This window comes from Lampetra planeri, chromosome 2, assembly GCF_965212315.1.
Source record: "Lampetra planeri chromosome 2, kcLamPlan1.2.h2, whole genome shotgun sequence".
Classification (NCBI taxonomy): domain Eukaryota; kingdom Metazoa; phylum Chordata; class Hyperoartia; order Petromyzontiformes; family Petromyzontidae; genus Lampetra; species Lampetra planeri.
In genome coordinates this window covers 15,215,724-15,228,400 of record NC_136108.1, presented here as the reverse complement: position 1 = coordinate 15,228,400, position 12,677 = coordinate 15,215,724, and the positions used below count along the sequence as shown (strand labels likewise).

Below are 12,677 nucleotides of genomic sequence, written 5' to 3'. Positions count from 1 at the left end.
CAGATGATCTGCCGACTATTTTGACACATGCTGGTAGGAACATGCAAAATAAAAGTACGACTGAAATTCTGTGTCAAAGATAGTGGTGCATCAGAGAGTGAAGGAAATAAAGGATATCCTCAGAAACAAAAGGAGTGACAGATAAGAAAAGGTTGTGACAGCTAAAATATGGCTTTTGTGAGTACCCTGCTATCAGTGCATGTCATGGCAGAGCCAAGCCTTGCTCACACGATCAGCCATGGCCATTGCACTCAGACACACCAGCAGAGCAGAAGCTATTGTAGAACAGAAAGGAACGATTGTGATAATGGTGAAAGACACTTATAAGGGGTACCATGCACAGATAACCCATGTTTGTGCTGATATATTGGGGAACCATATTGTCACAAGTACAATAAGGGCTATTCGCATAACCACGTAACATCGATAGGTGGCTATTCATATTTGGTATTGAGTTTAAAGCAGTGTTTCTAAAAACTGTTTTGTGCCCGAGGAACACTCAGCCGATGCAAACATTTCCCTGGACCACCCAGCCCCCCCCCCCCACCGCTGGTGACAAAACGCATTAACTTATCTCTAAATGCCAGTTATACAAAATAAATTAATATTACCAACATATAAAAAACACAGATATAAGGTTTTTTTTTTTAGGAGGAGGCATGTAGATCTTAGGGTAGTTTAATCAGGGTAGTTTACCTACATTTGTTTTATTACATATCATGAATACAATATAAATTAATGTCCAAAACGTTAAGATTATTTCCAGATCGACCTGTGTTTGCATCACAGCCCCACGGCCCACATGGAGGACCGTCGAGTACCACTGGTGGTCCCAGGACCACACTTTGAGAACCACTGTGTTTGCATCACAGCCCCACGGCCCACCTGGAGGACCGTCGAGTACCACTGGTGGTCCCAGCACCACACTTTGAGAACCACTGGTTTAGGATTATTGTATAAGCAGAAACTAGATGTAAGCACACATCTTGAGAGCAAGTCTATGCGTGTTTAAATCTTAAGTAGTGTGCTTGTAACAGAAGTTGCCCTCTGCATACCCCCCCCACCCCCATGAGTGGAATGTAAGTGATAACTGTTCTTATAACAGTTGATTTGGTGATACTGCATTGGCAGTGGTGCACAAATAACAAAGCAAGATTGTATGTCCTATGGAAAAGGGCCACTGCTCGAAATGAATGCCTATGTTCTTACAAGCAACTTCAACTGTATCCATTTTCAAAATGGTTGTAATTTATTTTTAAATGCATGTTATCCAAGTAAATGTCATCTGCAATGTAATATTAAATTTGTAATTAATTGTGCCTTGATTTAAAGGGCACATTAAAATAATCAAGTAAATTGAAATGGTTTACTTTCATAGACGTGTGAAAACTCACCTTTGCACTGATTGGTAGTTTTATCCAGGATGGCCTTAGTGGATACAATTTTTCCATATCTGAGAACATAAATGTGGTTAATGCAATGTAGTGTTGTATTAAAACACATTACAGTACTAATACACACAATAGTCGAAACCCATTTGGACCGACATGGAAACTGCGTTATTGCTGCCCTTGCCTTGCAATAGAAAGTTCATGTAAAAGCTTTCCAGATACAAATGTCCTGTTTTCTCACAATACTAATTCTTGCAAGGGCTGGCTTGTTCCACGTTTAAAAAGGATTGAAAAATTACAAACAAGAATTCAACAAGACAAATTAAAAAATGCATATAACATTAATGGCAAATCTACCTGGTGCAAGTTATGGTTTGTAATTTGGCAGATATTCGTGTTATATGTCATGAAAATCAAAGTAAATTAAATATGCATGCATAAAGCAAATGTCAATTTAAAAATGTAGAATCAGAAATGCTAATTTAGAATTCCGAGCTGAAAAAAAACACAAAAGTAGAATAAAATCCATTCGCCATTGTAAAATTTGTAATTTTTCAAGCCTTTTAAAACGTGGAACCTCGTGGGTCTTTTTGCTTAGATTTTTTATTCATTTTTAGTTTGATTTTATTTTATATCTACGTGACTTTACCGAAAGAACCAAGAATATTTATGACTATTTGGAAAGGTTTAAATTTTTGCATTTCAAAAAGTGACACATCAGGGTACATTTTTTTCTTAATGACACACAGTGCTGCCTCCGCTAACTGTATGCACAGCTATTCTTGTATTGATTACATATGCATTTATCATTCTGAGTCAAGTCATCACAGATATTCCAGAAATAGTTGTACGAGTGAAGCCAAGAATGGATTGGAATGGACAAATCTGCTGAGCACTTGAAATGGTCACGATGACCCACGTAAAAACAAACCCATATTATAAAAAAATGCATCACGCGCTCTTATTACCAATACCAAATCCAAGGTAGTAAAATAGGTATGCTTTGTTTAAGTATTAAACTAAAAAAACATAGGACGCTTCATTATTTAATCTGCCCAGTCTTCTAGTTGAACATATATATTTTAACAGTTTCTTACAATGTTGAAGCCAGAGAAAACATGTGGTAGATCAGGTAGAATAATAAAATATTAAACAGTATTTCAATGTGACATCAAAACTGCGCTCTTCAGTTTTTGTTGAAATGTGGCGACTGTCTAATGAATGTATTAATCATATCAACGATTACCTTTCCTATTTATTTAGATATTTGCATTGATTTTTGCATTTCAGAGATGAAAATATCCTGATTGAGATATTTAACAGACTGTATATACAAACGCAACTGCTTTATTTTCCAGGATTGGCATATGGTACTGTGCAATCTAGTTTATGGGGGAGCTAGTCAACTGGCAGGTCACATGTGGTGGGGTAAAGTTTGGGAACTCCCATCTCTTCCACGACATCTGGCCAGCATGGAAGAGTAGGCCAAATACTCTCTAGCGAGGCTCTCTACACCTCTCTCTAGTGTAGGCCTTTCCGTCAGCAGGGGCAATTAGCGGGCAATTTCAAGGCAACACAATCACCTAATCGTTTTATTTCCGCGTTCATACGTCAAGAGGTAGAAATTAAAATATCCACTAAGTTGTTTTGGGATGGCCTTTCGTTGATACTGAAATGTGTAGAAAAGTATAGATGCACTTGGGCCAATGCCAACACCGTTTCAGCAGAAGCCGAGATCGCGGAATCGTTTTGCACGCGAATCACGTGCATCCACAAAAAGCCGCAACTTTCTGTGCCCCCAAACAGAATACCTGTTTGTATCACCTTTTAGACCTTTGTCTGGCTTAGCGTCGGCCTTGTCGTGAGAGGCAATCCCTTCATTCAAGGGGCTCAAGGTACTATCAGGTTTCAGGGATGAACTAAGAAAGACTTGGCATTCAGCTTGGCCATACTGAGGTAGGGCGCTAGGGGCACGATGCAAATGAGGGACAGTTTGACCTCCAGTCTTACAGTAGGTGTGCAGATCACAAGCTGCTGCCCAAACGAGGGACAGTTTGACCTCCAGTCTTACAGTAGTTGTGCAGATCACAAGCTGCTGCCCAAGAGAATGATTTGTCAACGTTGCTTGCTTTAAAAATACATTACTTGTGTGAATTGACAATTTTTAAAAACGTGTTTAGTTCCAGTGTGCGAATGTGTAGCTTTACTTGCTTGTGTCTGTGTAGATCTTGTTTACGGATAATTTGCAGACGTCCATGAACAAAACTTTAATTTAAACAAGCCTAGAATTCTGCAAGCTTTTACACAGCTCCAAATACCTTTTGATTAAAATGTCAAGTACAGTTTCACTGGAATGGGGTCCATTTATAACAATCTAAAGTGCTCTAATAGCGAGCATAATGTGATTGCACAATGTTTTGTATAACGTTGGCTTGGTGGGTCATTCACCGTAAATCCCATTTCCCTTCCACACGTGTACCCTTTCCCCCTCGCTCCTTCTGCTCGCTGGCGATTCACCCGTGATAATGTGCCTCTCGGGACAGGCTGTGTGTTGGCGAGCAGATCAATTGATGGATCTCATCAAATGACATGGCATAATGTTGGCGGATCATCCCCAAGAACTTACGCCACATTGATATATTCACAACATTCATTCACGTGACTTCTCTGAATTTGTAATGACAATTTGTTTCTGCAAACTATTGGTTTTTAACTCAACGAAAATTTATGAAATTTTACTTTGATTTAATTACGTGCAGATTGTTTTAAATTGTTAATTTACAATTCAGCTCTTTAGAAAATGTCCTCCATTCTTCACACGATTTCAGACATTTTATCAATATCAGTCAATATAGTGTAAATAGTACTACAAGTCGCATATTCGTACCTTAAAAACATGCAAAGGCGATGCAAAACGAATTTATAAATCTATTTAACCAGAGTCACTTTATTCCAACGCCAAATGAAAATTATTCTCTTTGAAAAGTAATCACCGTGCACGCACCTCGATTGATTTTGCGTGCGTGTGTCACCACTTATGAGTGTATGCTGGCTGCACACATGTTTTGTTACCCTAAACGTGCAGAGGGAACACAGCTTGCGCTGGCGCAACGTATCCTTGAGTGTCGTGCACGCGCCCCGGGTCTCGTGAGTATCAACCACACGCAGTCAATCACGACCCATACACATCTGCTCAGGGACAATAATCCCCAACACAAGCAAGCAATTAAAGTCTCAACAAAATAGGAGGGGAAAAAATTACTTTCGTAGCAACACGCCTTGCTTCTTAACAAGCAAGAATTAATGAGAAAAAACACATTTATTATTGCGTATTAACTTATCAGTTGCGGGAAAATGTTCTCGAGTCAAAAAATAACGCGCGCAAATTGTGCAGTCTGCTTTGCACACAAAGGCATGAAATAATCACAAAGCAGTGGACCATGGCCTTCAGATAGCACGCATATGACTGAAAACTACCATTCACCCTGGTAGGTATATTCATGGAATAACAATTTTTTTTTAACGTGCAAGAATGTATCAGACAATTGTGTTCTAGATTTCCTATATGAAAATCTATTCAAATTGGCGAAAACTTAAGTGAGGTTATAAAATGTTGCAGTATTAAGATAGAGCTAACACTTTGGTCAGTAGATGTATGGGCCAACGTCAATTTGACAATACTGTACATAATACCAGTGCACAGTAAGTCCTCCTTTAACGCGGTAGATGCATTCCTTCAAAGTGTCTTGTTAAGTGAAAACAATTTCCACATGAATAATGTCACGATAACGTTTGGCAAGATACGATGGACGCACACACAGACGGCGGGACAAATAACTGAGGGTATATGCCACCGTGTTACTGTGTCATTCCGCATACTGTCTCATACTGCTCAGCTGCACAGCTCAAGAAAATACAGGTAGTCCTCTACTTACGATGGAGATGCGTTACGACGACCCCATCGTAAGTCAAAAATGTAACCCGTAAAAACAAAGTTTTTCACTATAAATCCTTTATATGCGTGGCATCGGTTTTATTTTATTATTCATTTCTGTTTTTCTTGAGTAAGAGTTTCATTTTTATCACATTGGTATTTTAAATTAAATATGAAAAAAAAATTCCCTAAAAAGTGCAAAATTTTGGAAAAACATTTTCACGAAAATAAATTGTCACGCACAACGAGTCTGTGTGCAAAATGTCAGCTCGATTGGATCACGGGAAGTGGGTTAAAAAACGACCGAAAAATTTGCACGGTCGTAAGCGCGCAAGCAAGCAAGTGAACTTAATATAAAAGATTTAAAAATATCGTAAGTGGAAGATGGCCTAGCCTACCCAGGAGTCTTAAAGAATGGTGATAGTTTAGCAAAACAGAACAATCTACAGTACCGTACTGTATAAACTATATACTGTATGTATTTATTAATTACAATACTGTATTGCACAGTAAAATGTAAAGTAAAAAGAACAAGGTAAATTCTTAGCCTACCTATATGAACTGCAATTTAATAGAACGTTTTTTGAGGAAACAATCCTATCTGATATAAAAACGTTTAACATGCATTGAACGTATCGTATCGTGGTAACCCTAAAATGAAATCGCTAAAGCTACGTATCATACATACAATTTTGTCGTATCGCCATCGTAAGATCGAAATATCGTAAGTCGGACCATCGTAACTCGGGGACTATCTGTAGTTAATCGTCAACCGCTCAGAAACTGCGTTATAACGGTGTGCGTTCCGCGTTGTGTGAAGCATTCCATGATGGAATAACTGCGTTATAGCGAAAATGCACTGTGTGAACACGCGTTAAGTGAGGACTTGCCCTACTTTAAGGATGTTTTATTATATAAAAGACTTAAAATGTAATTAATTTTACATTTATATATTTCACATCAAATCTCTCTTTTCAACTCAATTATATCTGTAAATGATCCATTGCACGGTTGCTACATTTCTGGTCACAGAATTACTGCAATACATAATTAAAATTGTAACTATTGTAGCGAAAAATCAATATATTATTTTTTATTGTTTTAGATTTATGTATGCATTTTAAAATTCCTGTCCATACTGGGCAAACTGTTTCACTGGTGAGATTACCACTCAGTTTTAATTAGAATTTCCAAACAAATTTCATCCAATGGATCAGGAAAGCAAACAACAGTCATCAGTTGGCTATAGCTATTTTGCAGCCATCATCATCCATGTAGGAACTGATAACTTGGTAAAAATACAACATAAGTCATTCTGGAATTTAAAATATTTCATACGCAAAACATGTTAATTCAACTCCTGTATGCAAGTGATACAATAATTTAAATAAATACTGTGAACATCAATTCCTGTATTACTAGTCCAAATTTCTTCTTGGCACTCGCATGCAATTTCTGGTATGCAAGAGAAGCTACGAGTCATATCATCTCACAACGCTTAACCCTGCTCATTACAGAATGCATTTGGTGACCAAGACGAATGGCATTATTGTAGTTTACACATTAAAACACGCAAACGCAGTACCGTAACTGTGCGGTAAATAGTATTTCGTGCATTTTTAAAAAAAATCATTACACGCGACTAATTAATGTGTTCAGTTAGTAAAACTGGTGCCCGTGAAAGGTCGCTCGAATAAAAATGTCACCTCAGCATTATAACAAGCAAAGGTACTGCGGTAGAAATATTACTTCACTAAATATTCCCATAGTCCTAGAATGGCCAAAGCACTCTCACTTGATAGGAATGTTTATTGTGGACTTCAAAGTGACCGTTGCCAAAAAGGTGAACCTTTTATTTGAAAAATAAAGTGTCTGATAAAGAAACGAGAGTGGCGGTGGGGGGGCTTCCAGATGAGGGGAAGAGATGAATAGTGGCTCTATAAGTTGACAGCTTAACAGGGATGGTGGTGGGAAGGCAGTGTTGGTTCTGTGCACTCATGTACGTATTCCAAAAATGCACCATTGGCACTAAGTTACTCTCACATTAATACTGGTAGGAACCTCCTGGTTACACCAGCCCACAGGGGATTATTGTGTCCGTCCGTCCATCGTGCAGGGAGGGGCTGGGTGGGGAGGGGCTGGGTGGGGAGGGGAGCGTGGGGAGGGGCTGGGTGGGGAGGGTGGGAGGGTCTGGGTGGGGAGGGGCTGGGTGGGGAGGGTGGGAGGGGCTGGGTGGGGAGGGTGGGGCTAGGTGGGCTGGGTGGGGAGGGTGGGGAGGGTGGGGCTGGGTGGGTGGTGGGAGGGGCTGGGTGGGGAGTGGGAGGGATGGGGGTGGGGGTGGGAGGGGTGGGGCTGGGTAGGAGGGGTGGGGCTGTGTGGGGGGTGGGAGGGGTGGGGCTGGGTGGGGAGGGGCTGGTCACCCCGTGGTGCCCTTATAAAACTCAACGTTTAACCTACTCACGCCGCTGCCCTCACAGTCGGGCATATTTGCGGAATACACCATGCCGCCGTTGACCCTGGCCATTGACCGAGCAACCCAACGTTCCTACCAGCTCCCTCCGCAGGAATGTGTTTCACAGAGCCTGCAGTCATTTAATCACAACCAACCACCATCAGCTATAATTTATCAAGTATAAAAATGTATATATATATATTTCATTGGAATAATCCATTGCATTGATATTTATCCTGTAAACCTGCATTGTGATTAGCACGAGCAGCCATGATCTATCCACTACTGGATGAAGATCTACCCCAGCCTGCACCGCTTCTTATGGCGTTGCAATATAACAAATCCATCGAGCTGCTGAACACGACCGGTATTACTCTTTGGTTCTTTCGGTAAAGTCACGTAGATGAAAAAAATGAAAATAACTAAATTAAATCACGACGTTTCGGAGGCAACACAAGCTTCCGTAATTTTGCTGTGGCTGTTCCACCTGATGACGGAAGCTTGTGTTGCCTCCGAAACGTCGCGATTGAATTTAGTTATTTTCATTTTTTTTATCTACGTGACTTTACCGAAAGAACCAAAGAGAGTATGGATCCTAGCAGTCACGAAAACTTCAAATCTAGAACCGACCGGTATTCATCGATAGACCTCCCTTGCGGACATCCCTGCCAGCGTGTTCCCTCCTTTGGCAGTCACTCAGTCGTTAGTGTCACCCACCTGCCCATCATGCCTTATAGTGACGAGTCCTGCCAAAGTCCACCTATTTTTCTTCGCAGACAAATCGTGTATTTAACTTTCTTGTGTTCTCTACTTCATTGTAATACAAGCAAGCGTGCACCCTTTCCATGCTTCTTTGCACACTTTCCAGTTTTTGTTTCATTTTCTTTGTCAATGTCCGTGTTTCGGATCCAACGTTATTTTTTTAAAGAAAACTGTTAGGTTTCTTTCATTACCGATTGCACTTTTTCAAAAGCACCAGCACCCACTCTCATCTGCCTCTCATCGTAGTTCCCACTCTGCCATCTACAACGAGATATGCGTACTCTGATGTGGCCGTTTAACTGTCCCTCTTACTTATATATTAAATTACTTCTTATTCTACATTTTTTTTGTCAACAAAATTAACACTTTTTTGTTTTAGACAAAAGAATAATCGCCTATGGTATTAAAGTTGGCCACCTGTCCAAAACGTCCAGGTTTATATTTCCTCTAAAGAAAAATAAACATATCCCTGTGCTGTTTTCACAACATCAAACTGCATATATATGACTTCTAAAGTTGCAACGTATTAATGATACATCGGTAATTATTCATTTTATTGAAAAAAATAACGAATTGTTCATCTCAAACATTGTACATAGTGCATATAATTATTTTATTTATGGGAGAAAACCTTTAGAAATGTGTTAAAATTGTACACTTAAACCAAAATGCTAAAACCACTTCATATGTCTGTGCAGGCAAGGGAATCAGTGACGTGTGCTAAATCTCTCGAATGCCTCTCATGCTTGCCCTTTGCATGCACGAATGAGGTGCACTGACCCATGTGCTCTAGAATTCTAATAACAAAGTCTGCTCCTAGACACACTGAGCACAGCTCTTTTAGACTGACTTATGGCATGAAGGGGAAAACCACCCCGAGGTAACTCTGAGACTAATTTGTTATCGTATCCATTACAACGTTTTTCAGATGCATAGCAGGCCTACTCGCCTTTTTAAGCGCGTATATATATATGCCACACATACACCGGGGGCTATGCAATATTTGAAAAGATAATAAATAAAAGCAATTCGAGAAAAAAGCCAATGCAGTTGTTTATTTAAACTGTCAATTCATTTATTTGATTTAGAACTGAGTGATGGGTCTTTAAAAGGAATGGACTTCATTGTGAGGAAGATCTGTGCGCACGTGGATAAATACTAGATTTACTTCAAAGCTCAAAACTTATGCAAAAATTTGGAATTAAAAAAATTATGACCAAAAATATGTATTCCGGATGTGTTATTTTTCTTTCCCCACAGGCATTTTGCACAACTGTTTCTCAAATGAGGGATTTTATTTCGATGCCGTTTCTGTGCATTTCCTTTCGACCAGTTTCATCTATAATAGTACCTCCAGGGATTTCTGTGACATCGCTTACATGTAGAGTATGTGCGTTTAATGTTCTATTCCATTTTCAAATGTGAAAAAGCGGGAAAACGGATAAAGATTAAAGTAAATGCTGTATGTTTTTTTTACTGTACTATAATGATGGAAAAAAAACATTACTGAACACACAATGTCAAACTTATCCTAACCGACTCAATCACAATCTAATCTTCAGACACATCCTTTCTAAAAAGCATCTTTTTGGAATGTTTTTTTTTCATGATGAAGTGGCTTTGTGTAATACATTTTCTAAACTCATGGAAATGAATTGTCCTACATTGGAGGAACAGGAACTTATTTATATTCATAGTCAAATTCTGAACGTGCATCCTTTTTATTATTTTTGTCATATGAAATGAAACCAATTTTTTTCAGTCATGCTCAGATAAGGTAAACAGCTGTAACATAGTGCTCGACTTCAAGGAACAAAATGTACTGTTGCTGCCGAGTTAAGACAAAGCGACCTGGAAGGAAGCGTGGGTTTATACTGCAGAGTCAGCGTCCAATGAGGTTAGCGCAAGCATGACAAAACAGGTGACCTTGTGCTGTACATTTGTTTTGTGTTTGGTACATATTTAAAGTAAACTGCAGACTTGACTAAAGTGCATACCCGAATAAAAGGTAAAGGTCAGCCATGGACTTGGTACACATGCCAATCCAGAGGCAAACAAAAGGAAAGCCGTGACCAGTGCCGGCATGAGTAGGATATGGACCTATCGCTGATGATAGCCATACCTATCACCGAACTAAACTATGTACGGACTAGTGGCGCGATTCGTTGTGTTCCACCTTTCCCACTTGCTGGCAAGCTGGAGAGCTTTCTGCACGGTTGGCGCCAAGGGAATTAGGTACTGCGACACACGCAAACTTAGCATGCGCTCCATTAGTCAAACTAATAATTATGGATTCCTTCCGAGTATGGATTTGTGCAGCAACTCATAAGTCCATGTCCAGGTTCGGTAGCTCTGAAATAGCCTCGGGGGAAGCTGAATGGATGGCTTGGCCAATATGATGACATTAGTTTGCACTTAAGAAACAATCATTCTGCTTCAGTTGTGAGTGTCTCTTTTGTAGACGTAATTCTAATTTCCTTTATGCATCCAAGTCATTGGATATGTTTGCGTGAATCCTTTCATTTATATGTCTGCCGGACGTTAACAAATACCATCATTATTAATGTATTGAATTAAGTCCACATACATCATAAAGAAAATAGATGATTTGATATTAGTGGCAATAGTTTTTATGTTCCTAGTTTAAGTAATACAAACTATTCCAAAATCTACTGAATTTACATGAATGGCCTTTATATTGATACAATTCAATCACGAGCTTTCTGAAATTAGTCAAATAGTAGTCTACATTGGTCCACAGTCGAGCATACCACCAACGATTAAACAAATGTCTGCAACACAAACCTTATATGCTTATGTTGTACTATAAATATGATGCATTCAAAAACATAGGACATCATAAAACAATAAACGTAATGATGAAAATGGTGAACACATTGTGTAAATACTGTCATAAAATAATAATAGAAGAAAAAAATCATATCAATATCATTGAATGCAGTAAAATCAAGCCAAAAATAAAAAAAATATACAGGCCCGAGAAATGTCTTAAATGGGTAATTCCTGGATACTCATAGAAGATGCAACAGAGAGGCGAGACTTGATTTCTTGATGGTTTACAGTTCAGTGGGGACAATTGGCACAGACAGTTTATGGTAAAATCTGCATACTTCATGAAAAAACATTTAACTTGATTGCGTGGGCAGCTGAGATTAGAGTACAGGGTTGAGAACACAACCATAAACACAAAGAGAGAGTATACTGAAGGTAGATTGGGGATATTTAGTCTCAAATTTTACTAAATGTGTCTAACTGCACCCATTAAAATACATTCAGTGTACTGCTTTTTCAGTAAAATAAACGGTAATTACATTTTTAAACTGAGCTCAGTTTTAAAGTCATGTTTTAATGGTATTTAAGGACCATGAAACCCCCACCATAGGCGATTTGAGGTATGTGGGTTTAGAACACCACCACCATGTGCACGAGACATGCCAACAATTGCTCCTGCTGACAATGTACTGACTTGTCAAGATTCAAGGTAATGTTTTTTTTTATTCAAGAACCGATCTGTTTTTTTGTCTTGCTTGTAGCATCTAATTCACATTTTCAAACTCCTACACAGCCCCAAAACATGTCGCCACAATATTTAACGCCACACTTTTTAGTTTTCAACCCTACCTCGTATACATATTGGCTGAGAGGTGGAGCAGAGTGCATCATACTACAAAAATCAGGTCATGGCATTACCCATTAACACTGCTTTAAAGATCGTTTCACACGGACTGTGCCGTGCCCTGCCTGAATTTTTTTTCTTGGCCGCCACCTTTAGTCAAGCTCATGCTGCGGGGTTGCTCATATTTCTCCAGGATCATTTTTCTTTATTGCCTTGATATTACTGCATTAATTAATTGCTCTGTTTACATGAGTGTTTTCTATTAGATTATGATTGTATGAAAGTGTTTACACAATTTGTTCACCATTTACATAATTACATAGATTGCTTTACCATGTCCTATGTTTTAGAATTTCTCCAGGGTAAATAACAATTCCGATTCTGATATTTATCGTCATTTGTTGTCTTGATCGTTCTATTCACCTTACGGAGCACACTAGTGATAGTGCACTATGCAGTATAAGAGCAATTTGCATTAATCAGAAGTATTTCTAAGATGCA

At 39.0% G+C, this 12,677-nt stretch overlaps 1 protein-coding gene across 4 annotated transcripts in view; it reads right to left on the bottom strand.

Moving 5' to 3' along the window:
* The window catches only part of LOC144728829 (RNA-binding motif, single-stranded-interacting protein 3-like), a 148,964-nt gene that overhangs the window by 27,039 nt on the left and 109,248 nt on the right, over positions 1-12,677 (bottom strand). For all 4 annotated transcript variants that reach the window (XM_078608516.1, XM_078608525.1, XM_078608540.1 and 1 more), the window contains one exon: positions 1,395-1,453. In XM_078608516.1, the coding sequence (XP_078464642.1) occupies positions 1,395-1,453 (59 nt within the window). The remainder of the gene's footprint in view (positions 1-1,394; positions 1,454-12,677) is intronic.